General features: G+C 39.3%; 2 protein-coding genes across 2 annotated transcripts; both read left to right on the top strand.

Annotated features, from left to right (window-relative positions):
- Positions 1 to 1034: 1034 nt before the first annotated feature.
- Positions 1035 to 7200, top strand: psip1b (PC4 and SFRS1 interacting protein 1b). Its single transcript, XM_087790124.1, has 10 exons — positions 1035 to 1134; positions 1469 to 1556; positions 1617 to 1681; positions 1769 to 1904; positions 2605 to 4509; positions 4756 to 4853; positions 4920 to 5670; positions 5748 to 5849; positions 6031 to 6339; positions 6409 to 7200. The coding sequence occupies exons 2-9, from the start codon at positions 1473 to 1475 to the stop codon at positions 6328 to 6330; spliced, it is 3441 nt and encodes a 1146-aa protein (XP_087646250.1). The 5' UTR covers positions 1035 to 1134; positions 1469 to 1472; the 3' UTR covers positions 6331 to 6339; positions 6409 to 7200.
- Positions 7201 to 10080: 2880 nt separating this feature from the next.
- ttc39b (tetratricopeptide repeat domain 39B) lies at positions 10081 to 26061 on the top strand. Its single transcript, XM_087790123.1, has 19 exons — positions 10081 to 10349; positions 17074 to 17108; positions 17188 to 17292; positions 18407 to 18538; positions 18608 to 18678; positions 18756 to 18823; positions 18893 to 18957; positions 19516 to 19612; positions 19712 to 19777; positions 20004 to 20112; positions 20175 to 20242; positions 20317 to 20376; positions 21456 to 21617; positions 22613 to 22704; positions 22823 to 22943; positions 23014 to 23125; positions 23393 to 23510; positions 23729 to 23845; positions 24262 to 26061. The coding sequence occupies exons 1-19, from the start codon at positions 10311 to 10313 to the stop codon at positions 24356 to 24358; spliced, it is 1734 nt and encodes a 577-aa protein (XP_087646249.1). The 5' UTR covers positions 10081 to 10310; the 3' UTR covers positions 24359 to 26061.
- Positions 26062 to 27647: the final 1586 nt, after the last annotated feature.

The following is a 27647-nucleotide window of genomic DNA, read 5'->3' as shown; positions in this document are numbered from 1 at the left end:
TGCCATTATTAATAGGACAATTATAGGGGAAAAACACAACATGGGCAAAGAAGAGGGGAGAATGAATACATGGTAAGGCGGAGGAGAAGAAGGAAAATGTACAAAAACTATGATTTTGAAAACACAGGACATGATTTTAAGTGAAGTACGAATCAATATGAGGTCCCTGTTGTCCCTCTTTCAATCACTTCTCTTGTGTTTGATTCGTAGAAATTAGCTGGTGTCTCCAAAATACTAAATGGTTCTAGATCCTGCTGACATGGGTAGCCAGCCCAAGCCTTCCCCAGGTGGAGTCTATCTCCAGCGGTCTTTCCAGCAGCCACATGGATTTTTACTTGTTGCCGACTATTCTGTTCAGGGCAGTCACCGGATGAGTCCAGGGTGAATGATTTCAAAACTCCTACTCCCTGATCCAGGCTTGAACTTGACCGCATACCTAAAAAAAAAATGTTGTTAAAACAAATGCTAGAATTGAACCTAAATCCATAGCAAGTAGAAGAGATCTGGAAAAGTCTGGAAATAAAAGAGGAAAACATAATTGAAAATATGAAAGGAAAATGGTACATAAAAATATGACTTAACTAAATAATAAAAAATCTTATTAATAATAAAAAACTTAAACCGGAAAAAAATTTAACAGAAGAGTAAATAAAATACAATAGATAAGAACAAGATATTTGATTTGTTATAATTTTGTTATAACAGCTTTTCACTGTAAATGATATCTACCATTGACCAAAAAGAACAGTGAACATGCAACTGGGTTATTATTATATTGTATAATTATTAATTATATTTTATTAATAATACAAGATAATAATAATAATACGGTATTATTATTATTATTATAGTATGGCGTACCTTTCCCTTCTTTTGGAACTTAATCAAGGGTTTTCCGAATGTCTAAGGTTTGTGGGGATTGTTTGCTTTAAAACTGAAATAAATTTAATAGTAATAAAAGATCATAAATAAATGAAAAACGTCAGCTCCGCCTCTACTGCCATGGAGCAGGCGGGAAGGTCACGTGACACGATGGGACACGTGATATGTAGCTTGGTAACTGAGGTTGTTCTTTCCTGCAGCAGTGTCACGCAAACTGCTGATAGCTTTTATTTGCACAAGTTCACGTCTACCGTAAGTAGTGCATACACTTTAAACACTGCATGAGTTCGTCGTCGATAGTTGACTACGTTCTGAGCAAGCGTGAAGTAATTGTCTGCTAGCTCAGGTTAGCTTCCAGGCTAACGGGGGTGTATTTGTAAACAAAGGAAAATGCATCTTGCTAAAAACGAAACTAAGGCGACAAACTGCTTTATTGACTCAGCCTTTAATGTTTAATAGCACGGTCCCCACGATCGTCTTCAAGGCATTGTGTGTCATTTGTTGCTGTAGCACGAGTTAGGACTGACGTTTTGACATACCCCTCAAAAGCGTGTGTTGGTTAAATTGGCCTTTTCCTTCGAAACAGAACCATGTCAGGGAACAGTGGCGGCAAGTTTAAAACGGGAGACCTCGTCTTCGCCAAGATGAAGGGCTTCCCTTACTGGCCTGCCAGGGTACGACACCTAGTTCATGTAGTTGTTTGTCTTTATTAAACCCTGTCTCTGTTTGCTCAGGTGTGCAAGTCAGACAATGGCTACAAGAAAAGAGTACCCATCTTCTATTTCGGGACCCATCAGGTGTAAGTATGCAAATTTAAAACTATAACTTGTAATGCTGTTGTAGTCGTCTTTTTTTAATTATGACCCCCCTCTCTGTCTTTCTTTAGTGGGAATGTCCCTCCAGAAAATGTTGTTCCCTTCAACGGCAACAAGACCAAATATGGCAGCGGCGTTCGTATCAAAGGTTTCAGTGAGGGCATGTGGGAGATTCAGAACACACCTGGAATCTGTAGCAAAGTCAAGGTTAGTGCGTTATTGAACTTCATCTGTAAGATTTTCATGGGAAAGTTTGTCTCTCAGAAGAGAATAATATAGTGTCAATGTTTCTTGCCAGCTATCACATCATGTGTAGTAAATAAATAATGAAAATTATTTTTAATAATAACTCAACAAACTAGTCATCTAGTTTGTGCCATACTTCAGGCTGAAGCATCACCCATTTAAGGACCACTGTGTTATTTTATCATAGTTCTTTTATGGTTTAAATGTTAAGAAAGTGTGTTTAAAATAAAAATAATTATTTACTATTTACATGCAAATATTCAGTGTGTTTGTGTTGCAATTAAACTTTCGCCCGCTAGATCGCGGCAGTCATTACTTTATTTGCAGCTTAAGTTACTATTAAATCACGGGATATCTTAGTGATGACTGAGGATGAGCACCTACTCTCGACTTCAGGAGCTTTTAAAGCTGATGTTTGAACACATTTAAGAATTTACAACTTTATCAGGAGTCGTGCGGTCTGTAAATTCTGCAACACAAGAGTCATTTACCCGGACAGTACTACAAATGTATCCTTACAGTATCATAATATATAATATTGTTGTCCCTGTATCGTGATCCGTTACATTTTATGATATCACTAGATGCTCGCCAATTAACGACCCTTGTTAGAAGAGTTTCAAATTTGTGTCAATAACTTCCAACTCTTATTACCTACTAGCTACCAGAGAAGCAACCACCTGGGAAACAAACTCCAGCTAAAAAGACTCCTATCAAGCCTCCAGCCAAATCAGCTCTTACTAAATCTGCTCCTCCAAAGCTAACCAGTCGCAAAGCCCCAATTTCTAGGGTTACTGCTTCTTTGAGTAAAACTCCATCCAGAGCATCAAGATCAGCCGAGGAAAGGCCTTCAGATGACGATCAGAAGAGCACCCAAACCAAAGCTGCTGATACTGCTAAGGGGCCACAGCAGCAACGGGAAACGAGTGTCACGCTGCCTTTAGAGGAGGGAGGGAAGACCTCAACTGCTGATGGAGAAGAGAAGAGTCCAGTGGTAAAGTCCAGAAAGGCTGTAAAAAATGAGGAAGGCAAAGATGGTGGCAACAACAGAAGGACACGGTCTCATGGTGATCAGTTAAACACGGATGAGGTTCAACCAACAAAGCGGAGAAGAAGAGGAAAGATCGAAGTTTATGTTGATGAAAATGCCCCAGAGCATATCCAGAATAAAGAAAAGGGTGGTAAAGAAAAGCCCCAAAAGACTTTAGAGGAGGAGAGAGGTAAAACAGAAGAAGTTGTTAAGATAAAGACTGATTTAGAAAGTGAAGAGACAGAGAAAACGGCAGTCTCCGTAGAAGTGCAGGTCCAGGGAACAAAGAGAAAAAAGGAAGATATGGTTGAGGGAGAAAAGGAAGAAATGGTTGAGAAGGAGACTCCACAGAAGAGTGATGGAGAGAAAACACAGAGGTCTGACGAAGATGAGCCACAGAAGGCAGGACAGGATTCTGGCATCAAGAAAAAGAGAGTGAGGAGGTTACAGAGGGAAGAGCCAGCGAAAAAGAAAAATGAGGATGGCTCGGATGAAATCAACAAATCAAAAGAAGAAATGACACCACAGGAGAAAATATTACATGTAAGTGCAGAAGAAAAATCAAGCAGTTCATTGGACAAGACTGAACCAGACACCGACCAAAGAGCCAGGGAAGAAATTGAGTCAGGGAAGATGCGTACTGTAGAAAATATAATGAAGCATAAAGAGGAAAAAAGAATCGAAAACTTTGAAGGGGAAAGCGAAAAGCATGATTTGCAAAAAAGGAAGACAAGGTCAGGTAGAACGACAGAAAAAACTGAAGTAGGTAATAAAACATCAGGAAGTGTCACGTCCAAAAAAAGACGGGGTGGAAAAGGGGAAGAAAAGAAAACAGAAAAGGTTCAAATGACAAGAAGAGGCACAAGATCACATCACGACGAGACGAAGAAAGAAGAGGAAATGGTGGAGAAAGAGTTGTCGAAGAAGGATGAGGAGAATGGACAAGTGGAAGAGAATAATGGCAGAAAGAGTACCAAGCTTGGGCGCAGAGAACCAGAAAACAAAAAAGTGACTCCAGATGAAAAACCATCAAAAAGAGGGCGAACCACAACTAAAAATGCAGAAAAGGGGGGCGAAAAGAAAACTGAGATGGATGAACTAAGCAGAATAGAAATGAGATCCGAAAGTGAAGCATCACCGAACCGAAACAAACACTCGGAACCGGAGAACAAGGTTGATGAAGAGAAATTGGAACCAAAGAAAATGGAAGATAATAAGACAAAGAGAGAAAGTCGGTCCACAAGTGAAGACTCGAAGCCACAAAAGAAAAGAAGGAAAGATGCCGGAACAAGCTCTGAAAGTGAACAGTTCTATAAAACCAGAGAAAAAGAGGATGCACCAGAAAAGAAGAGCAGCACGAAGAAGGATCAGGATGAGGGGAGCAGGGAGGAAACAAAATCAGAGACTGAAGGCAAAAAGAGGAGACGTAAAGACATTGACAAGACCACACCTGTCAAAGAGAAACGGAATCGAAAAGCAGATCTCTTGGAAAATCTTGCTGCTGGAGGAAAACCTGAGAAACCACGAGATGAAGAGGTGAGGTGTTTTAAACCACACTTTATCTTCAGTTTATCTTTATATCCATTTACATTAATAATGCAATAATAACATTTAAATAAAACATTTTCCAACATTTGAAATAAACCATTAAATATTCTTCCGTGACTGATATAGTTCCATAAAAAACCTACTGCTCCTAAATAATTGTGTTTTTTTCTTCTTCTTCAGCTGAGCTGTTCCTTTGATATATTTATTAATGAAATGTATGTGTCTGAATTACAGCGTCAAGCACTTAAGAGGGAACGCCTACTAAAGTCCCTCCAAGGTCTGATGAAGTCCAAGAGAGGATCCAGAAGAAGAGAAGCAGCAAAGAACCTTCAGTAAGTTCTGCACTCAAGCAGTTTGTTAGACCTGATGGACAGAATTCTGCCTTTTCTCTTATGCAGGAAAGCTGCAGTTTCAAGGAAAAAATCTATGAAGAATCTGGGCTCCAAGAGAAAATGGGAAAAGAGTGAGAGAAACAAAGGTGGTAAAGCACCACAAGCAAAGGTAGAAGCTGAAAAGACAGAGGAAAAGCCAGTTGAAGTTCAGATGAAAGAAAAGCCTGAGGTAGATCAAAAGGAAGGACACAAGTCCATGAATGAAAAAAGTGATGGACCCAAGCTAGGGGAGAGAAAGATCATTGGGAAAATCGTTAAAGCTGGACATGGAGGCAAAATACAGGTAAAAACCATGATGGGTGGAATCATGGCCTTATCGGAGAAGAAGAAAGATGGGAAGATGACGTCAGACATGACTGAAGCAAAAGTGGAGAAAAGAGACATTATTGGAAAACTGGAAAGAAATGTTAATGGAAAGAGAAGATTGCTGATGCATGATGGGAAAGAAAAGTCCAAAGTAGTAGAAAAGCCTACAAAGCAACTTGAGGAGAAACCAAAAGAGCAAGGGAAGATGACAGTTCCTTCAACAAGACGGGAAAAACCTGCCAAGGAGGAAGGGAAGATAAGCTCGGAGATGGAGTCACAGAAAGGTGTCCAGGAGGTGAAGAAGGAGAATAAAAGTGGATATGGCACGAGTACAGCCAGTGATGAACGGATGATAACGGAAGACAAGAGTAGCTCTCCCATCACTCCCACTGATTCAACTCTTCACCGAATCCACGGAGACATTCGGATCTCTCTCAAGTCGGACAAACCAGTAATGTTCCTGTTCATCTCAGTGAATTATTAACAAACATAATTCAGACATAAGTACAGCTTTATGTTTCTCTCCAGGACATCCACAAATGTCTGGAGGCTTTGGATCAGCTCAGCTTGGTGTACGTGACGTCTCAGCACATTAAGAGACACAGCGAGCTCATCGCCACCTTGAGGAAGGTATGCACAATACATGAAGACTCGTCTGACTAACCTGACCCTGTCCAAAAACACTTCATAATCATTTCAAAACAAAATTATATTACTGATCCATCTATATTGAGGAAAAATAATTATTTTCATGTGATTTTACATTTTATTCATGTTTTCCTTGCTATGCTCACCTTGGTGTTTCGTTCAGATGCGGCACTACCGGCCCAGCCAGACCATCATGGACAAGGCTTCGATGCTCTACAACCGCTTCAAAAACGCCTTTCTGATGGGCGAAGGAGAGGAAGTGGTCAGTGCTGCCTTCCTGCGCTCCCTGATCGAGGAGAAGGAGCGGGAGGAGGACGAGCGGGTCAAGCTCCTGCCGCAAAAAGAGACGACAGTCTTGGGTCAGGAGACGGAGCTGAAGATGCAGGGGGAGGAGGAGGGGATTGAAAAAGGGATGGAGGAAGAAAGGCTGTGTAATCAAGTGCTGGTGGAGGTTCAAGAGTAGGAAATTAAGGTAAGAATTTGGGAGACGTATTGTGTCGTTTAAGTGTTATGTTCATCAGTTTTTGTTTTTCAACTGCAGCTCAAGAGTCCTTCAGTCCAAGACTCTCTGCCTCATCCTGAGCGAAGATTCACACTCAACCTCAGTCCATTGCTGGTCCAGTAGATTCTTCATTTGTGATGCAGATTTAACTGACTTTCTTTTTCTCTCACATAGCTAAGCTGCTGTTGGAAACTCCACATAGCATTAATATTTAACGCATTCTGAGCTTTGTTCCCTTGAGTTGCAGGCAGTATTGAAAATCTATCTGGTTTCAACTGCTACTGTCTAAAACACACAAGTATGATGGCATATCACAGCAGGTTGTTTTTCAATTGGCTACAAAATAGTTTTTAAGACCTCAGGGATGATGTTTATTTTTATTTTTTAATACAGTAACTAAAACCTTATGTTCTCCCTTCTGAGACAATTGTACGGAAATATTAATTTGGTAATAGATTCCAGGTGTTTAAAAGTTCATATTATATACAGGAAAAAAAACCTGCTCGTACCAAGCAACTACCACAAGCTGGAATAATGAGAAGTCTCTTGACTTGCTCCTCAAAGGCCTTTGTCACTATTTTGTTTATTCTGAGAGCTACTTTACAGCTTTATTAAACTACGGAGCATTAGCGTCTAACGTGGCTGTCCACTAGACGGCGCCAGAGAGCTGCCAGAGATGCACTATTGTATAGTATAGTATTTTAATTAGTATTTTATTCGAACTGTTTTGTACTACCATGTCTTTTTTTTCTTCTTTTGTCCAGTTTGATGGCGTGGTTTTTATGTGCATTTTTTTTTTTGGTCAACAATATAAATGTTCGAAATCACGTATTCTAATTGTTTTTTTTTATCTTGATTGTTTGTCCAGTTGCTAGATGACAATGTCTTAAGAAAAGTAGAAAAGGGTGATGTTGTCGAAACCGTGAGCACAAATCCTACCCAGTTATTTACCTCAACAGACCAATAAGCTGTGGATTTCACTGGTGTACAGAACTCTGTTTCTTGGCTTTCAAAGTGTTTAATGTATTAGTGAAGGAACTAAAGATGAATGTAATAAGAAAACTTAACAGAAGTTTACTTTAATCGGCCTCTTAATTGAAGGTAAGGTAAAACTTTATTGATCCCTCAGGAGGTCTCCTTCGGGAAATTGTTTTTTTCCAATAGCCAGCAATTTTTCATAAACAATAAAAAATAAATAAAAATATAATAAGAAGAAGAACATGAAGATAAAGAACATAGGTCAAAGAAAAACAACAAAGACAAAGGATACAAAGACTAACCTAGAACAGAACATCATTATACTTTCACTCCACTCCTTTAATTTTAACAATTTAATAGCCCGAGGAATGAATGTGTCCCTGAGTCTATTTGTTTTGCACCTGGGTAGGAGCATTCGTGCACTCATTCTGCTTCTCTGCTCACTGATGACAGTGTTCAGAGGATGACTGTCATCATCCATGATGGACAATAGTCTGTCCAGTGATCTCCTCTGCAACTGTCACCAGTGAGTCCAGCTTCATGCCAACCACAGAGCCAGCCCTCCTGTCCAACCTGTTGACACTCCTCTTGGACACATTCCCACGCCAATACACCACAGCATAGAACAGGACACTGGCCACCACAGACAGTTAGAACATGCAGAGGAGCTTCTTGCAGATGTTAAATGATTGAAGCCTCCTCAGAAAGTACAATCTACTCTGAACCTTCTTATATACATGGTCTGTGTTGCAGGACCAGTCCAGTTTACTGTCCAGCCACACACAGGTACTTATAGTTGTCAACTATCTCCACCTCGTCGCCTCTGATGGACACTGGCCGTGGCTTTGTCCTGGACCTCCCGAAGTCCAAGACCAGCTCCTTGGTCTTTGAGGTGTTCAGCTGCAAGTTGTTCCTCTCACTCTAGTCCACAAAGTCACGTATCAGACTCCTGTACTCGTCTTCGCTGTTGTCCCTGATGCATCAACAATGGCAGTGTCGTCATCATACTTCTGGACGAGACTCGGCTCTGAGTTGTAGCAGAAGTCTGAAGTGTAGGTGGTGAAGTGGAGAGGGGCCAGTACTGTCCCCTGAGGTGCTCCTGTACTGCACACCACAGTGTCAGACGTGATGTCCTTCAGCCTGACATACTGTAGTCGATCAGTAAGATAATCTGTAATCCAGGAGACCAGACCAGGGTCCACATGCATCTTTGTCAATTTGTCCTGCAGCAGAGTGGGCTGGATCGTGTTGAAGGCACTAGAAAAGTCCAGGAACAGGATCCTCACTGAACCGCTTCCTTTATCCAGGTGGGAGTAGGTTCGATGCAGGATGTGAAGGATGGCATCTTCCACACCAACTGCTGGTGTGGAAGATGTAATCGTTCAGCACACTCGGTCTGATCTTTTTAGGGACACCTTATCAGGACCAGCAGCCTTCCCTGGACGAATCCTCCGAAGTACATCCTGTACCTGGAGTGAGGTGAAGCTGGGAAGTGGTTGTGTGGAGCTGGGGGGGGCACAAGAAGGTGGGGCAGGTCCTGAGGCGGGCAGCAGTGAGGGTTAGGTGACCAGCTCAAACCTGTTGAAAAAGTTGTTCAGTCCATTTGCCTCCTCCACCGTGTCCACTGCAGTCAGAGAGGCCTTGGTCTTGTGTCCAGTGATGGTTTTAACACCATCCCAGACCTCTCTTATTTCTTCTCGGCTCAGCTTCTCCTCCAACCTCCTCCTGTAGGTGTCCTTTGCCTCCCTCAAGCATCGCTTCACCTCCGGTTGTGCTGACGTATGGTGTCCCTGTCCCTGCTCCTGAAAGCCACTTTCTTCCTGTTAAGGACATCCTTGACCTCCTTTGTTACCCACGGTTTATTATTGGGGTAACAGCAGAGAGTCTTAGCAGGGGCGACAACGTCCAAGCAAAAATTAAAATAATCCGTTAGACAGTGTGTCTGTCCCTCGTTGTCCTCACCATGAGACCTCAGCAGCACATCCCAGTCTGTTGTTTCAAAGCAGTCTCTGATGGCGTCCTCCACAGTTGGTGTCCACTTTCTGATTGTCTTAGTGGTCACAGTCTGTCTCTGCACTAGAGGAATGTACTGTGACTGAAGGTGGACCAGGTTACGATCGGACCTACCAAGTGGAGGAAGAGGTTTGGCTCTAGATGTTCTAGATCAGGTTTTAAAATGTGTATGGTTTGTCAAAATGCTACATATCACACTTGTCATACTCCAGTTGTATCTTGACTCAGTGGAAAGAACAATTGTAAACAAACGGGAATGTTCTTCTCATGGACAACCAGTGGAACCCTCCCTTCATTTCTCCTTGCATCGATGCCATCCTCGAACATGTTGGATGCTGTTTCCCAGATGCTGATTCAGGCTCAAAGCTGAAAATACCTTTCAAGGCAAATACACAAATTGTTAAACACAATAAAATGTGCTTTATATATGAACTATCCATAGACAAATAGCATTTTTAATTGTAATTGCTGTTAGTATAAGGCTTGAGATGGTGTATTTTTCTTTCCAAAAGCAAACTTGTTTTTTAATGACATGTGTTGTTCAAATGTATATACATACATGACACAATGACATTTGTTTAATTGTTATTATTATGACAAGTAAAGAGCGTTTCTTCCCACGTGTCCTCGCACATCTGGAGTGTCAGCAGTGGAGGGGCGGGCAGAAGGAAGGAGGTGTGTTTCCAGTGTGTTTCCAGCTCCGTCACAGCCTGGCCGGGTTCTCGTCGCGGAAGACTGGGGGAGGAAAGGTGTCCACTGGACTCAGCACCGGAACCGGCTCGAAGCTGGAGGCAACACGCTCACGTCGCCTCAGAAAATAGAGAGGGATTTCGGTTGGTTCGTGACCTGGACGAGGGGACGTGAATGGGACTGCGGTTCTCCTGGTAGTATCCCGACTTGAACCCGAACCAGCCGGTGCTGACGGAGGAGGCGGACCGGGACAGACAGACATGGCCCACGTCGGCAACGGAGACACCGTCGAGGAGGAGGTGGGAGTCCATTATTTTACACTATTGTCCCGACATCCATGTCATCGGCAACTAGATTTAAAATGCCTAGATTTTTGTTCACAAAACCGACCAAAGGAATTATGCTAGTAGGTCAGTTTACTACTGTTTCATCCTTATATTAAATATATAGTCATAACAATTAATAAATAACATCGATATGATGTTAATGTTTAAAATGTCTTCAAACAAATTCAATTATATGAGGTCATATTGTGTGTATAATAGCAGAACATTTCAGTTTTCTTCCAAGTTAGGTCGAAATAAGATTATTATTACTATTTTTGGATCAAGATACGATACGCGATTCTATCCAGGAGCCACAGCTGGATACAACTGTCGTGACGCTTTTCTCACTTGATACAGTTCGTAATTCGGGGGAAAAAAAAACATTTAACATTAAATATAAAAGCATGGTAGGCGTTCATAAACAAGACACACCAGTGTAGCGTAAGATTACTATATTAGGCAATGCTTCTTTTTTTTTACAATAATAAATATATAGTAATATAAAATGCACTTAATTGTATACACAAAAATCATGTTTTTTTTAATAACATTATTAGCTAGATGATATGTGTCATGCCCTCGAGAGGCCCTCACTAACTCCTCATTTTGTCATGTGTACGTAAATACTGTACTATGTATGTACAGATAAACCATCTAGCAGTTTGTAAAAACTCTAAATCCAGCTTCTAAGCTTAATGAAATAGAAAAAGTTGAATGTCTGAATTAATTATTAATGTGGCCTGCAGTCATACTTTGAATACTTCCTTCTTATGTTACATTATATTCGCTATTCAATGTCTTATCATCTGCATCAAATGTTATTGAGTCCATTTATCTCTCAGTTTAAGCAAATGGAGGCAAAATCTGCCTCATTAGAGTTTTTTTTACATTGATAATATTTCTTACAAATTTTAAACAATCATTTTTATATAACTTATTTTTAATTTGTATTGGGTTGCAGGTTGTTTCAAATTTGAGGTAACATGCTACCCTTCTAGGTGGAGTTTAAATGTTTTAATTATAAAAAAAATAAAATGAAAGGTGTCATAATAAATTCAGTTTAAAAAACAGTTTACTCTTCAGAGAAAGCGAAGAGATAAGACGTCTATTTGACGTCTGTATCATAACAACCGCACCATGCAAAAGAGAGACACATATTGACACCACAGCAATCATTGTTATTCTCGCTCGATAAAAGCAGCAACATTGGGAGGGGATTTGGATGGACCTTTTGACGGAAGGAACACGTTTATGATGCTCTTTCTGCACTAAAACACTATAAAAACGGTTCTCTCCTGGTTTTAACGTGTAATTTCTATTAAACATTAACTTTACTGCTAAAATGTTCAGGTCATTTCTTGGTGTTGAAATACTAATCCAACCTGTTTGAGTGATCCTCGCTCTACAAGCTTTTGCCAAAGTGTTTAAAAATAATTCCCACCTAAAGTAAAGATCAGCATCAAGCGATAATGTAGTTTTTCTGTGTGCACAAAGGACATATCAGATTTTAGCGGGCTGCTTAGCGACTCTGTACAGATTTTCTCCATTTTGAAAATCTGATCACATGCATCTGATATGGCTGTTGCTGGGTGTGGCGGTTAATGGTCAATCTGAGCCTTCGAGAGTTTAGAGAGCTTCCTCAATGTTTATGGATTTGAAGTTGTGGTTTTTAATTGCCGTTTTATTTTCCAGGAAGTTTATTGTAGTAAAATAGGAACATTTGTTCTAGCCTAGAGAATTGATCTTTCTACATTCTTTTTTTATTTGTCATTCCCAATCAAGGGTTGCCAGATCAAATCAGCCTTCCTATCCTCCTTTACCTCATCCATGGCTTTATTGGTTGTCTCGAGGTTCCTCTCTTATACTTCTGATTTTTAAATAATCATGACAGTGACGGCTAGATGTGTAAGAAAATATCGATATAACGATATATGGCAATATTATAATATAAATATATATTATATATTATATATTATGGAATATAATATATTCAATGGCAAAGTAACATTTATTTTAATTCAAAGTTATTTAATGGTTTCTATTTTTAATAGTGTGTGTTTAAAAGACAATCATTCAATATTTTATTTTACAATGAACACTCAAATATTGTGCGTTTCGGATTTGATTAGAGAAAGTATTTGCTAATTGTTGTTTATTTTAAAGAAACAATATCGTTGTTCCTACAGTATTGTAATATATTGTATCGTCACACATGTATCATGATACCTATTGTATATTATCGCCAGATTCTGGCCAATACACAGCCCTAGACAGTACACGTCGTAGAAAAGTTGTTGAGTGTTTTTTGAATGTGTAGGAGTTGTGCAGAGTGTTGCCTGATGTCGTGTTGGTGGCGAGTTAGTTTGGTTACATGTAAATGAGGTGGACAGGCTTGGTGTCCTCTATGTCACGTCACATCACACCAGCTCCTGTCCAACACAACAGTCCTCTGTCAACATCCAACCTCACTTATCTTATTAGAGAGGAATGCCGCTCAAAATTATCCAAGGAATGTTGAGGAGATGATGTGAGTTTGGCTCCTCGGACCAATAAACTCAGCAATGATCCGAGACAGAGTTTCTAGCTCTGTAACCACTGTTTGTGTCACAATGATAATCGCTCTATTCTCCATCGTCCTCATGCGTGGACAAAGATCTGGTTTTGGAGCCACTTATGGTACCACCAAGTTACTTACTCTTTTTGCTGAATACCGGTAAACATTTTCCCGTCCTTCCTGAAGGAGGAATTGTTTAAGAGTCTTAAAAAGTTACTTATTGCTTAACATAAATCACTCAGGAGACCAAAAGCTTTAAGTACTCTTTATTGTTGGCTAAACAAAACTTGTAAAGTAGTGACCTTTTAATCTTAACTTGTTTTAACTAAAAAATGTAATTAACTCTTATTTTAACTTGAAAACATTGCAATAGAGGTTCCATCACTCTGAACAACCATCTCAGTAAAGGTGACCCTGATCAGCTATTAGAATGCTTTGCCACCCAACCAACCAATCACAGCTATCGATCACTTTCTTTTTTAACGTCACAATACAACAAGCACATTAAGTCTGACACACACAAGTGAAGGGAATAAGTTGAAGACGCAGCAGGTCCTTGATAACATTGCCCCTGCTAAGTCTTTTCCTTCTACCGTTGTCATATTTGCCACACGTCTAATCTCTGCTCTGTGGTGGATAATGTCCTCCTGCTGGGTCACGTTTTGCTCAATTATCTCGCCATGTGATCGCTCCTGTTTTGCTGGGTTTTGTCTACTAATTACTATTTCCTTTAAAAATTATTATTGATTGATTGATGCAACGACAAATTGTGTGTTCATTTTGTAGTATTGTTGTATTATTATTGTTTTATGTTCTCTGTTGTTGCTTCTCTTCTGTGCTCGTAGTCTCAGCTGCTTTGGTAGTATTTTGGTTAATTATTTTTAAGTCACTGTTTTTCCCAATTCATTTTCATACTTGTGGTTTAAATGGGAAATTACAGGACCTGTTGGAAACATTAATTAACAGGAGATCATGCAAAGCCTAATAATATTTCTACTTTTAGACAAAATCCAACAAATCTAAAGGTTTGTCTGGATTTACGTAGCTGAATCATACCTGAGACATGACTGCAAGAGAAACAAAAGAACACACCCTTCCCCTCTCATTTAATGTGGAACCAAAGGTTGCTACATGATAAAAAAGAGCACCTGGCAATGAACTCTCTTAACTATGAACTACCTACTTGGCAGCTTTTCAGGTTTTAAACATGATGACTATGATGTTTTTTGCGTTTCTCACCAGTATTTATAGACTGAAACTTTTAGTTTCCAATCTTTAAATAGACAGACAGACAGAAACAAAAAATAATTATAATGATGATAAAAAACAAGAAACTAACGACACACAAAGACGTTCAGAAAAACATGGATGGACAAAATAAAAGATATAAATCAACAGAAAAATCAGTTGAAATCCAAAAGAGTGAAAAAACTTAAATGACATGTAACTTATAAAATCTATGCTGCCTGTTGTTGGACACTCTTTTGTAACTTAGAAAAATAGTCCAACTACAAAATCTCTCATAATTGTAATGCAAAGTAAAAAAAACAAAAAACAATCCCAGCGGCAGTTTTGGTTAAAAATCTTGTCCGACCGGTTCTCATGATTGTTTTTGACATGATATATAGCACGTACAAAATCAAGGCCAGGAGGCTAAATCTGGCCCACCATATCATTTTATTGGGCCTGCTGGATGGTATTGCTCAAAAGTAAAACAATGTTGATATTAATATGGTGACCTACTGTATCAAGATGCTGATGTTTAAGAAAGGTAAATACATTTACTAAGTGTTTGGAGAAGGACAATCACTATTTGGAATCGGACTCGTACTTCCTAGTGAATTGACATTTTGTTATTCCACAGGTTAGACATATAAAGGGTTTTGGCCCCTTGTGTAACCCCAAAAACAATTCAAATGAATACATCAAAATGAGCATCTTACAGTTTGCCACTTGATTTGTGTATTATACATTTCCTGGTTGTAAGTGCTGGCCAGTCGAACGGTAATACTTTTTAGACTTTAGGAGTTTTAGAGTTTTAAGACTCCTCAGGCTGAAATTTAATCTAGAGCCATAACTGAACACCTGGCAGTGCTCCAGAGAGCTTTGCATCAGTGAGACAAACTTTTATTTTTTAATTCAGATGCAGGTACTTTTCTGCCCTTCTATTTCAACTGGTGTTCGATAGGAATGTTGTTTAAGTTATGTGTGGTTCAGTTACGTTCATTTCTACTTGCACTGCTGTAAAAACTGACGATTCAAACATCTATTTATACTCTCGAGGGCATGACTTGGATTATGTGTGAATTGAGTTTTGCTGTTGTGTTGTTCTGACTGTCCTGGATGGGTGTTGGTGTTCGTCTGGTAACAAGACACAACGTGAAGGCCTGACTAATTGATTAGGATCTGTCACGAGAGAGGTGGCTGACACTGACTTGTGTGTGTGTAATAGCATATCATGGGGGTTTTTCCACGGAGAGAGGTTGTTTTTTTTAAAACAAGATGCATGTTTTTATTTCTGCTCATTGTAGGAATGCCAATGTAATGTTCGACTTTGTCGAGATCTATGATCATTATGAGTAACTTAAGACATTCAGAAGACACATCAAGATGTATTTAAATGGAATTTTAATCGTTACTGGGCGGCGTAAGGTCAGAAAAACTGCTATCAAAAGGAATGAATGAGACAAGGTCTTTTCAAAAATCTGCTCTGGCATACATTAACGTAGAAACATCATTCCAGCTTTAAATAAAGATAAAGAGCACCCTATCACATCAATTTAACCTTTTATAGAATTGCTAAATTGATTTTAATATATTTAGGCACAATTTAAAGCTTTTATTGATTCATTTGTCCATTAATGTGTCATACTTGGGACAAACAGGCAAAATAATTATCTTCTTTCTTTATTTTTTGTTTATATTTATATATATTTTTTTTGATATGCTTTTTTTCAGCACACATTTATGGTAAAAAAAAAGTATTATGTTCATGTTATTTTCCCTATCTAAAATACCTCTTTTTAATATCCTGTTTAGACCCAAATTTAAATGTGCTTTTCCTTAAAATACTAATTTTATACTGTCATAGTTACTTTTCATCTGTTTTTCATACCTATAGTATAAAAAATAAATTATCTTAAAAACAAGTCTTAACTCACAGGCTGAGCTAAGAAGAAGATGTAAACTATAAGCAACTATAAGTAATAAAAAATAGCTTAAACACGTGAAATAAAAAGATGTACTTGACCTTTTGCCTAATTATCTTTCCTGTAAAGATGAAGTTTGTGAATCATCGTTTTCAATCATATTTTAATGTAATAAACTAAAAGAAGATTTAATGCAAACACAACATCTACTCTCTTCTGTTGAAGCAGCATTTAAGAAAGTCAATTGTGCTGCAGGATAAAATGCTGACCCAGCAGGTTCTTCTGCATTTGTCCAAAATGACAGAGGAGTTTGTGCATGAAGGCTGTCGTTGGTTTACATGAAATAGCTTCTTGATGGGACAAAAACAAGCTGATTAGGCGTTACCTGGAATGAAAGAGAACTCCGACATCATATCCATGACAGCATTTTAAAATGAGTTGGCTTTTTTGTAGGCAATATTGGTTTTGTGGCTCCTTTTGTTTATCATTAACATGTCGGGTTTTCTTTGAGATGCATGACTTGTTGGATAATCTGGGGGCTTCATAGTTTCCAGTGAGTGTAACAGGGTGGCTTTCTGGATGTGGCTACAGTGGGTCGATGGCCTGCAGGCGCTTTGTGTGTGTTTGTGGCAGCTGTACTGTATTATGTAAGGATCTAGTGGGGCTATTATTAGCCTGCTACTGGGTCTCCACTGCGTGCTTGTGTGTGTGAAATCAATGCACTGTTACCCTCCAGTTCACTTCCTGTTTCCGCTTGGAGATAAATAACAGAATGTGGCCCAAAATTGGATTTTCACTCTAAAATCTAGGGCATGACATCTTCGGCAGACTCCAAGATCATTTAAAAGTCATAGTGATTCCATTTCTTTCTCACCCCTAGTTTTCAGGGTTTGGATAAAAAAAAACACAGCTAGATTGGAGGGCAGGAATGTGAGGAATGTCACTATTCTTGCCACAAACTTTCTCGTTCATCTAAACTTTTTCTCACTTCTAGGACTGTTTTGAAGATGCCTTTGATCGGATACCAGCGTGAGTCCCACCGCACAGTAACACAACAAGTGAGTAGTAATCATCACAACCTGACGCCTGGTGGTGTGTTTCTGTTCAGGGCCTGTCAGATGGACCTGCAGACAGCCATCCAGGAGACCCAGTGTGCTCTCAATCTGGTCCTCAACAACAAGTTCTCCGAAGCCCTGGACCTTCTAAAGCCATGGTGAGTTCATACCAGGAGCTACATAGACAGGCCAGAAACACCCAATACATTGTGGACACCTAAAATGAGCACTAACCACTGCGTGTTCCAGATTCAAGACAGATTATAGGTTGTTTCTTCATGTAGTTCAACGACTCCAGTGCTGTTTTTGTTTATCATTTAGGACAGGGTGTCAAACTCAATCAAACAAGGGGCCAACAATGTTTGCACTCAAGGTCTTTTGAGGCTTGATCTTTCTTAATTACTTCCATGTTTGTTCTCCTATACCAAACATTCTCACCAATACCTTTCCTTTATCATCAGTTTTACTCTTGGATAATTTATTTTCCTTATCTTATCTTAAACTCTGTGCTCACAATAAACATAAAGAATAATCTACTTTGATTCTGAGCAATCGGCAGGCCACATAAAGTGACTCAGCAGTCGGTTTAGTCCCCTGTGCCTGCAGTTTTACACATGCTATTTAGACGAAGGCATATTTAAGACATTCACTTCATCTAAGGCAAATATGATGTAACAACCACAGGGATGAAATAATATTTTCCTTTCTATTTTGGAGTTGGGTGTCATTTTTATGGAAGTCCTTTTGTTATTTAATAGGATATTCAAAAAATGTAGATGCTAATTTTCATTAAACATGGTACAGGTTTGTAACTGTTATTGACAGGCTAAACTACCAAGTATAGATAGAAATATAGATTCTTAATAATACAATATCATATGAATAATAATAAATGTACACTGTGTTAAAAAATATATAATTTAGGATTAGATTAGATTTAATTGACTTTATTAATCCCCCTGGACATCTCCTTGGGGAAATTAGGTTTCCTGTTCAAAGCAGACAATAGAAGGTCCAGAAGTTTCATGAATGCAAATAAAAAGAACAAAGTGCAAAGAACAACACAATGATCTTAAAAGGATACAAAGATTATCATAGAATAGAATACATTGATATACAGGTACATTAAAATTTCAGGTGCTAATATTGTGGGCTTAAAAAAGTGACTTCTCACTATATTTACTCAAAATGTGTTAATTAATTATTTATTCCAATCCTCTAATTGATCCTGATGCTTTCGCTGCTCATTATTGTGTCGATGTTTGTGTGCAGGTGGAAAGACAGCATGTACCACGCACTGGGTTACAGCAGCATCCTGGTGATGCAGGCAACTATGACCTTTGAACATAAAGACATCCTGGCCGCCATGGCAACCATCAAGGAGGCACTCAACACGTGTCAGAGGTGAAGATCTTCCCGTCCCTTAATGATGGATGAGATGTGTTACGACTGAAATGAAACGTGTTTCTGCAGGTTCCGGAAGAAGAACTCTATGGTAGGATCTCTGTCCAGCCTCATCAACAAGCAGTCAAACCTACAAGAAGGTGTGTGTCTGATTGTGTGTGTGTGTGTTTTGTTCCTTTCAAGCGGAGTAACAAATGAATTGTTTAATTGTTTTCAGTGGAGATGCACGCAGAAATTTGCTACGCCGAGTGTTTGCTGCAGAAAGCCACTCTGACATTTGTGCAGGTAATCACTTTTATCATGATTTTTACTTGTAGTTACGACAGGTGGTCATAATGTTTGTTTATGTTCCAGGATGAGAACATGATCAGTTTCATCAAAGGTGGCATCAAGATTCGCACCAGCTACCAAATTTACAAGTAGGTGATCAATTGAATTGCTCAATGGCAAAGTGTTAGCTTATAATCAAAGTAGATTAAATGTAATGTTGATATCGTATCTATACCAGTGTTTAAGATAAGGAACAGTTTGTCGTCATCAACAATTATAGAGGGATTATTGATGATAGAGAAAAAACACAATTCAGATAAATTAAAGTTTGATTTAGCCTCCTCAAAGGAAAAGATAATGTCACAACAAGAATACATTTTTCTGCTGAACGATTTTGGCCTGATGTGTGATTGAGCTTGACATCCCTTGTCTTGGTTCTTGAGCAGGGTTCTCCAAACCGGTCCTCAAAGGGCCAGCGTGGTGCATATTTTTGTTCCAACCTATCCAGAGCAGAGTGTAATCGGTTGGCTGTCAGTCTGGTGTTGCTTGTTTAAGACGAAACCTCATTGGTTAAACTGTACATGCTTGATCGGTTGGAACAAAAACCTGCACCATCCCTTTGAGGACCGGTTTGGAGACCCCTGTTCTTGAGCATGGATCACACAGTATTTGCTAACTCCACTTTATTATTTTTGTTTGCAACACAGGGACTGTCAGAACGTTCTTAATGTGCCTCAGAACTTGACTGATTCGTTCCAACAGTTCGAGGGAGGCGTCAAGCTTGGAATCGGCTCATTCAACTTGGTATGTTTTGCAAAACAAAGAACTAGAAAATAAGCTACTTTTTTTTTGTACTGTAAACCTCAAGTAGAGAAAATATTCAATTCAAATTTGTGCTTCCAGATGTTGTCCCTCCTCCCTCAGAGGATTCTTAGGTTGTTGGAGTTCATTGGATTTTCAGGAAACAGGGTACGTAACTCCCGGTTAATATGAGGAAGAACCTCAAACTCTTTGTTTTTGGGATTATTTCCTGCAGTACTAGTGGCTGGGATAGTTGTTCTGCATCGTTTATGTTGAAACTTTCAAGTCAATAATAGACTTCCATTGTTGAATGAAAAATCAGCAATTTAAAGAGAAAGAAAGGAATGATTATATGGTTAGCTCGTATGAATGTTTTCACTTTGTTATCTTGCAGGAGTTTGGTTTGTCTCAGCTTCGGGAAGGAGCCTCCAGCCAGAGTCTACGCTCCATCCTCAGCGCTCTGACTCTACTCTTCTATCACACTTATGTTTCACTCATACTTGGTAGGATAACTTCTTGTTTTTGTTTTAAACTAAAAGTTAACAAAGACACTGTGTCTGAACAGGGACTGGGGAGGGAAACCTGGTGGAGGCAGAAGCTCTGCTGGAGCCATACCAACACAAATATCCCAAAGTGAGCACATGACACACACAAATGAATATGGACATTTTCCCCGAATGTATCAATGATTTGTTTGCTTTTTTCAGGGCTCCATCATTCTCTTCTACTCTGCTCGAATCTCTGCACTACGAGGAAACTTTGAGAAGGTTGGGTGCTCTTTCTGTGTGTGTTAAAATAAAAAGTTGTGCCTCCATCATTCATAAAGAGGAATAAGGGATGGTTTATTTAACTAAACTCTACCATAACCCTGCCATTTATAGTTTGCATTTTGTTAAATATTTAAATACATTCACTTTATGCAAAACACTTAAGACCCAACCAAGACCCAGGACCCTTCATGAAAATAAAAAAAACATAAAAAATCTTGATTGCTTAAATTGTTTACATTTTTGTATATATATATACATTTATTTAAACAATGTGCATATTTAATTTACAAAATTTGCATTCTTAAATGCTCAAGGTGTTACTGGTAAATCTAAACCTATCCTTTGTGTGATTGGAACTAGCACCAAAAGCTCAGTTTGCAATTATATTGTTAGTAAAAGAAAAAGAGGATGCACTTATTTGTGTTCTTTTTGCAACAAAAAAAATAAAACTTTTGGAAATTATAGTTTTTATTTTCATTTTTTTGCAGATTTAATGTTCAGAATATACAAGTAGACCAGTACTTTTATCTGTTCCTTAAAGGACAGAAAACTTATTAAACTGACCATTATTTACTACCAAGAAATCAAATAAATCTAATTAAAGTCTGCCTGCTTGAGACCTTGGCTTCTGGAGAGTTTGAGTGATGAAAGTTGAAGCTTTTGATTTCACCTAAAGAAACATTGTTTTACATGGTCAGAAGAACATGTAAGTAATATGAAGTAGTACATTAGTATGGACCCAAATTTGGTTAAGGTTAATTTGAATTAATATTGACTTAAACATGAGGGACATTTGTGGAAATTACTAAAATTGCATGATTTATATTAACAATGATATTGAAACACACATTAAGTAAACTTCCGTTTTGATACTTTTAAATACATTTTTAACTTATATAAGTTGATCATTTATGAAAACATTGATGGAACCTGGAATCATTTATAAACTTGAAGTCAGTTGATGCCTCATTTTTGTTCAGCCAATAAATCCATTTAGACGTTATAAAGTTAAAAGAAAGTTAATTTGTCTCTTTATCTGCATACACACAAATCAACTCTTCTCTTCTGTGTGTCAGGCCCGGGCCCGTTACGAGGAATGTATCAGCAGCCAGCAGGAGTGGAAGCAGATCCATCACTTGTGCTACTGGGAGCTGATGTGGACTCACTCATACCAGCAGGAGTGGCAGCAGGCGTACCGCTATGCAGACCTGCTCTGTAGGGAGAGCCGCTGGTCCAAGGTACCTTCTGCACAAGCTCATTCACAGATGTAGACGGAGTCTTTATTGGGGGCACCAATATCGAAACATAGCACAATACAGGGGCAACGATAAGATATATCGTGATAAATTGCAATACTGCAAGAACACGGATATATTTGTAGTATTGTTCGAGTACTTGACTCTGGTATTGCAGAGTTTAAAGACCACATGATTCTTTAAAAAGTCGTAAGAGATTTCTATTTGTTTTGAAACAAAAATATGTCCAAACATCGGCTTCAAAAGCTGCTGGAGTGAACCTGTATCCTCTCATCCTCAGGCATTGCCTGTATCTCATGAGTTTAATTCTTCCTTAAGTTGCAGAGGCCGTAATAACTGCTGCTATCTAGTGGCTGGAAGTTTGATTGCAACACAAAATTGTAAAAATATTTGGTTGTTATTTGTCAAAACAGTAATTTTATACACCCATTGTTGAAATATAAACCATTAAATATAAAATGGATTTGAAAGCCTTTCTTAAATTGATTCAGTGCTGCGGTATTGTGAAAAAATATTTTGCAATATTTAAGTGTTTTTTTTTTTTTTTTTCGTTTTTTACTCACACCCATGGTCTTTTTGTTTCCCTCTTTGATATAATTTCATTATATTTGAAGCCTGAAGTACTAACAGTAGCAGTGCATAATTGTTATAATTTTGTTTAGTGTTGCTTGCCTTTTGCCCACAACCAAAAATAACAAAATAGTATTTTGTAACCGGTATATATCGATCTTAAAAACTGGTGTAACATAGAGTAACAGGCATCATTTGTTTTCTTGTAACATGATTTTAACCTGTATTCAATATACTGAGTTGAAGACTCTCGAGAAAGACGTCCATTTATTTATTTTTTTGTTTAGGTTTCTATACGACCAATTAAAACCGTAATGGAATGATCAGTGTGTTATGCATGCATGTTCCAGGTTTTTGAGCCATTGAGCTTTTTCTAGTTTTCAATCTTATTGTCATTTTCTTGTCAGGCGATTTATGTGTTCCAGAAGGCAGCCATCCTCAGCATGATGTCTGAGGAGGAGGTGAAGAAGACTGGAGAAAACATCACTGAGCTGTTCAGGTATTTTTTAGTGACGATCTACTTATGTACAAACATGTTTGAAAAATATGATCTTTAGCTGTTGTTGTTGCTAATAAGATGATTAAAAATATGAAAAAACCTTGATGTGGTGCTACAGGCAGGTGGAAGGTCTGAAACAGCGACTTGCAGGAAAGTCCATTCCAACAGAGAAGTTTGCAGTAAGAAAGTCCAGACGGTACAAGTCCTCAAACCCAGTCCCTCTGGTGGTCCCAGCTCTGGTAGTGCAGCTCAACACTTCTTCTCTTCCACATTCTGCCTCTGCACATGCTGATCTTTATGTCCCTGCAGGAGATGATGTATGTTTGGAATGGTTTCACCATCCTTGGGAAGAGATCAGACTTTACTGAGTCTTTACTGGTCACTATTGAGGCGTCGGAGGAGAAGCTGCGTATCGACACCAGTAAGTTTCCTCACATGCTTTTTTATTTTTGTATATATATATATAGATATATATATATATATATCTATATATATATAGATATATATATATCTATATATATGGTTTCTGTAGGCAGTGTTTGTAGTTGTGACGTGTTAGTGAATATTTTCCAGTGTGTGTGTTTGTGCATGTTTATCTGTGTGTTTCTTTCTTTGTGTGTTTCTATGTGTGTGTGTCAACTGCACCTTGAATGTGTTGAGTAAGTGTTTTGTCTTCCCTGTGCTTTAGATCCGTCTGAGTTTCACCAGGACGACAGCTGTTTGCTCCAGATGTTGAAGGGTCTGTGTCTGAAACATCTGGGCAGGTTACTGCAGGCTGAGTTGTGCTTCACACAGGTTCTATCAAGGTAACTAGCGCGCACACACACAGTCACACACACACACACACACACACACAGACACACAGACACACAGACACACACACACACACACACACACACACACACACACACACACACACACACACACACACACACACACACACACACACACACACACACACACACACACACTCACCACAGTCATTTACACATCCTGATTCAAACCGGTTCTTTGTTTGTCACAGTGACAGCCGCATCAAGTACGACCACTACCTGATCCCCTTCACTCTGTATGAGCTGGGCCTGCTCTACAAACAGCAGGGAGACTTTGCCAAAGCAGCCGCCTTCATAGAGAAAGCCAAGTAAGTGTTCCTCGTCGCCACGTACTGGTCAGGAAGATTGATAATGTTGTTCAAACCCTTAACATGCAAATAAATAAATACTGTACAGTTAGCTGGATACTCTTGAAGCCACTTAAGTCTTGGCCTCATTCTCAACTGAGCAAAACACATGTTTAGCTCCGACGCCTGCAACTTGGACAGTTAATGATTTTAGCCCACTGTGGGATTGAGTTTGACACTCCTGTACTAAGGTATGTCATAAGTCTGGCCAAGGAGCCCCCATCATTTGTAGCTCAACAGACCAGAAAATATCTGAGATATATTTTTTTTAGACAATGTTTTATTTTTAAAAGCAGATTTTTCCTTTTCAGCAACATAAAAACATTTACTACTTGAACTATAAAACCTGATTCAAACCCCCTTCCTCTCTGTCCCAGGACGAACTACAAAGACTACTCCATGGAGTCTCGGCTGCACTTCAGGATCCACGCCGCCCTTGGCAGTCTCAAAGGAACACCAGTGGGAACGCCATAATGAACACTTGAAAATACTTGTTCTTTGGAAAACTAGGAAATCTTCCAGATCTATTCGTGGCTTGTCATTGCTAAACTAAGACCATCATAGCTTCAGTGTAGACTCAAGCTAGACTCAAGCTACACTTGAAAATACAATGTCACGGCTGCACTCAGTGCCTCTTGCAAGTATCCTGTAGTTGCCTGCACTATTCCAGGACCCCTCCTCGCTACATTTGTGTTTTGATAACTGAACAAACCAGTTAGTGTCAGTACACACCAGGAATAATTACAATGACAAAATAGGCTTCTATTGGTTTCTAACAATTATCTGATTTGCTTATTTATTTAATTTGTTGCTGCCATTGAACCTTTTGTGCATTTAAACAGAAACTAAAAGTCAGACTAGTGACCCTCTGAAAAAACGACCGGTAAACCGGTACCCAATTTCCCAAAGGAGATATCCAGAGGGACAAATAAAGTTTATTCATCTAAGACATTTTTTAAGATGAAAATTTAAACTTTACCATGATCATAAATCATCCACACGAAAAAGCAGCCTTATGTGTATACTTTTTTTACTTTTCAATTTTGTGCATTTGTATTATTCTACCTCTGCCTTTATTTATTATTTAACTTTTGTGTCTTTATTTGTCATTGAAGGTTCATTGTACAGGATTAAAGTTAAACAATTTTGAACAGGTGTTACATGCAGCCTGTCTCACATGCATGCTAAAGCCTTGACACCAAAAGTGGCTTATACACCCAGGATATACATGTATGACACACTGCAAGTGAGCACGAAACATATAAATATGCATCACATATGAATCACAAAAATACTTGCAGATAAACAGCAATCATTTTAAAGGCGAAGCGTTATTGCCTCCTTTCTATTGGGTTCAATGTTTAAACGTCATCTCAGACCAATGCAGGAAACGCATCATTAATTCATAGCTCATCTTGTGTCACAGTGTAAATGTCAGTTAGGGAGTTCATCAGGGTTCTTTACCTGAGCCTTTTGAAGTCATCAGCACTAATCAAAATGTTCCCTAATTAAATGTTCCATCAGTCTGACAAATGTATTAAAACATAGCAATGAACCATTAATTTACCCACGTTTGCTTCAATTAACAGTTATTTTAAACAAAAAAAAGTTTTTCTTTTTTTTTCTTTTGTTGGTTTGAATATCCTAAATACTATTCTTTCCAGATAACGTTGTATTGCAACTTGCCTGCATTTATTTTGTTGCACATTATAGCATCAAATGAGCAACTTTCACATTAAAACACAAAATGTTTTTTAAGCTATTAAATTGATGAGGTAAAAAAGCACTTTAAGTTCTTTTTGTCCATTTAACACGCTATGATCCATGTTGTTGGCCTTTTAACAACTTCACATCCTTTGAAAGCTGAGTGCGCCACATTCTGGGCTCTGATAATAAGGACAGTACTTCAGCTTCACCAGCCCTTACAGAACTGTCTGACGTCATCTAGTCATTTAATATGTAAATTAAATCGTTAAAAAGAAATTGCAGGAAGAAGGATATGCTATAAATATATTTAAAGGAAAATCTAGTAGCAAAGATCAAAACGATTCTGATCAAGAATGTATCGAACTGAAGACCAAATCATTTCTATTTATTTTTTGTGGTGTTTTAATGGTGTCAGTTTTATGTGTCGCTTGTGTGAACACTTTTTCCTTGACAAAGGCAATAAAACATGTTTGAGGAATATTACTGGTGGCATTTTCTTGAATGACTTAATATTGAGAACATTGTTGTTTATTTAACAAATGAATACATTTAATAAAGACAGTCACACACTGCCCAAATTTCTTTGATAGTCACGATAATATAATACATTTTAGCTCACATTGATGGTATTGACAATTTATGCAGTAAACGTAATCTTTTATTTACTGCTTACATAAACCTTTAAAGGAACAGACCGACATTTCCAACTGTTGACCTGCCTCCACAATCACTGGCCCTTCTCATCATCAATGGTTGCCAGAAGTTAGGGAGGAATTTTAAAGGCACAAGCTGAAAGAAAACACTATTAAAACTTCCCTCATGGGGGAGGTGGGCTGCGGCTGTTGGGGACGGTCTACAGTTCAAAGATTGGGGGCCGTTCCCGGACGGCTGCAGCCCCATTGCCCCCGCCCTGCCCGCACAACCGTGGCCCCCCTGTGACCCGGGGGACCTGGGCCGGTGCCTGGCCATTGCTCCCCCGGGCTCATGCAGTGGCACTCGACCCGGCTACTGGCCGTGTCCGCAGGGTATTGGGGGGGGCTCCGCCGCCGTGGTTGTGGTGGATCCCTATCTCCTTGACTCGGTCCCCTGCTATGGACTTGGTGGCAGCCTGACGGTCTGGGGGTCCTCCGTCGCCCGGCCTGGCCCCGGGGCCCTATCCCCTGACTGGTTCTTCTGGCTGCCCCTCTGCCCCGGTGCCTGCGCCTGGTGCCTCCCCCTCTCTGCTTCCTCGGTCGTCCTCGCCTGTGCTTGCCCTCTCGCGCCCCCGGTGGTGGTCCGCCTTCTCGCTGGTGTTTAGGGTCGGCTCTGGTGGTTATCTCGCCTGCCGGGGGGGGATCTGCTGTGCTAGGTATGTGCCCTCTGGCCTGGCTATTTCAACCTCCCCCCCCCCCTCTCCCCTCTATATATCTTCACCCGTCACCGGAGACTGTATACCTGTGTATTGTATACATTTGTCCCAAACCCACACCTTTTTATTTTCTCTCCCGGAGCCCCAGGGCTCCACCTCCAGAGCTGCTGCTGATCCAGGATCTTCACCACGTCATCAGATCCCGAGTTCTCTCCAGCACCCCCATGGACCCTCCTACACTCTCCTCTTTTCTCTCACTATATCCTCCCTCACTCCTCTCCTTATCCATCCGTCTACCCCCCCATCCTTCCTCCCAGCCGGTCAAAGCGGCAGGCCGTCAACAATGAGTCTGGTTCCGCTCGAGGTTTCTGCCTTCTAAAAGGAAGTTTTTCCTCGCCATTGCTCACTGTACAGCTCACTGTACAGTGTTTTGTTTCTTGCTCTTTGTTGAATTGCTGGGATCTATTTTTCCTTAATCAACTGTAGTCTTATTTCAACTGTATAGTGTCTTGAGATAACTTTGTTATGATAAGACACTTTAAATAAAATTGAATTGAATTGAATTATTAATACACATTAATACTTCATGAGGCTTCATGAAACAGCAGATGATGAATCATGATACAGTATCTGCATTTTAAATGACCACTAGATGGCACTTGTTTTCTTTGGCTCTGATCTACTAAAGTCTATCAATCTTCAGATTTC

Source organism: Callionymus lyra, chromosome 4, assembly GCF_982586985.1.
Source record: "Callionymus lyra chromosome 4, fCalLyr1.hap1.1, whole genome shotgun sequence".
NCBI classification, from domain to species: Eukaryota; Metazoa; Chordata; class Actinopteri; order Syngnathiformes; family Callionymidae; genus Callionymus; species Callionymus lyra.
Note: the sequence above shows the minus strand (reverse complement) of the source record. Positions and strands in the feature narration are given on the sequence as shown.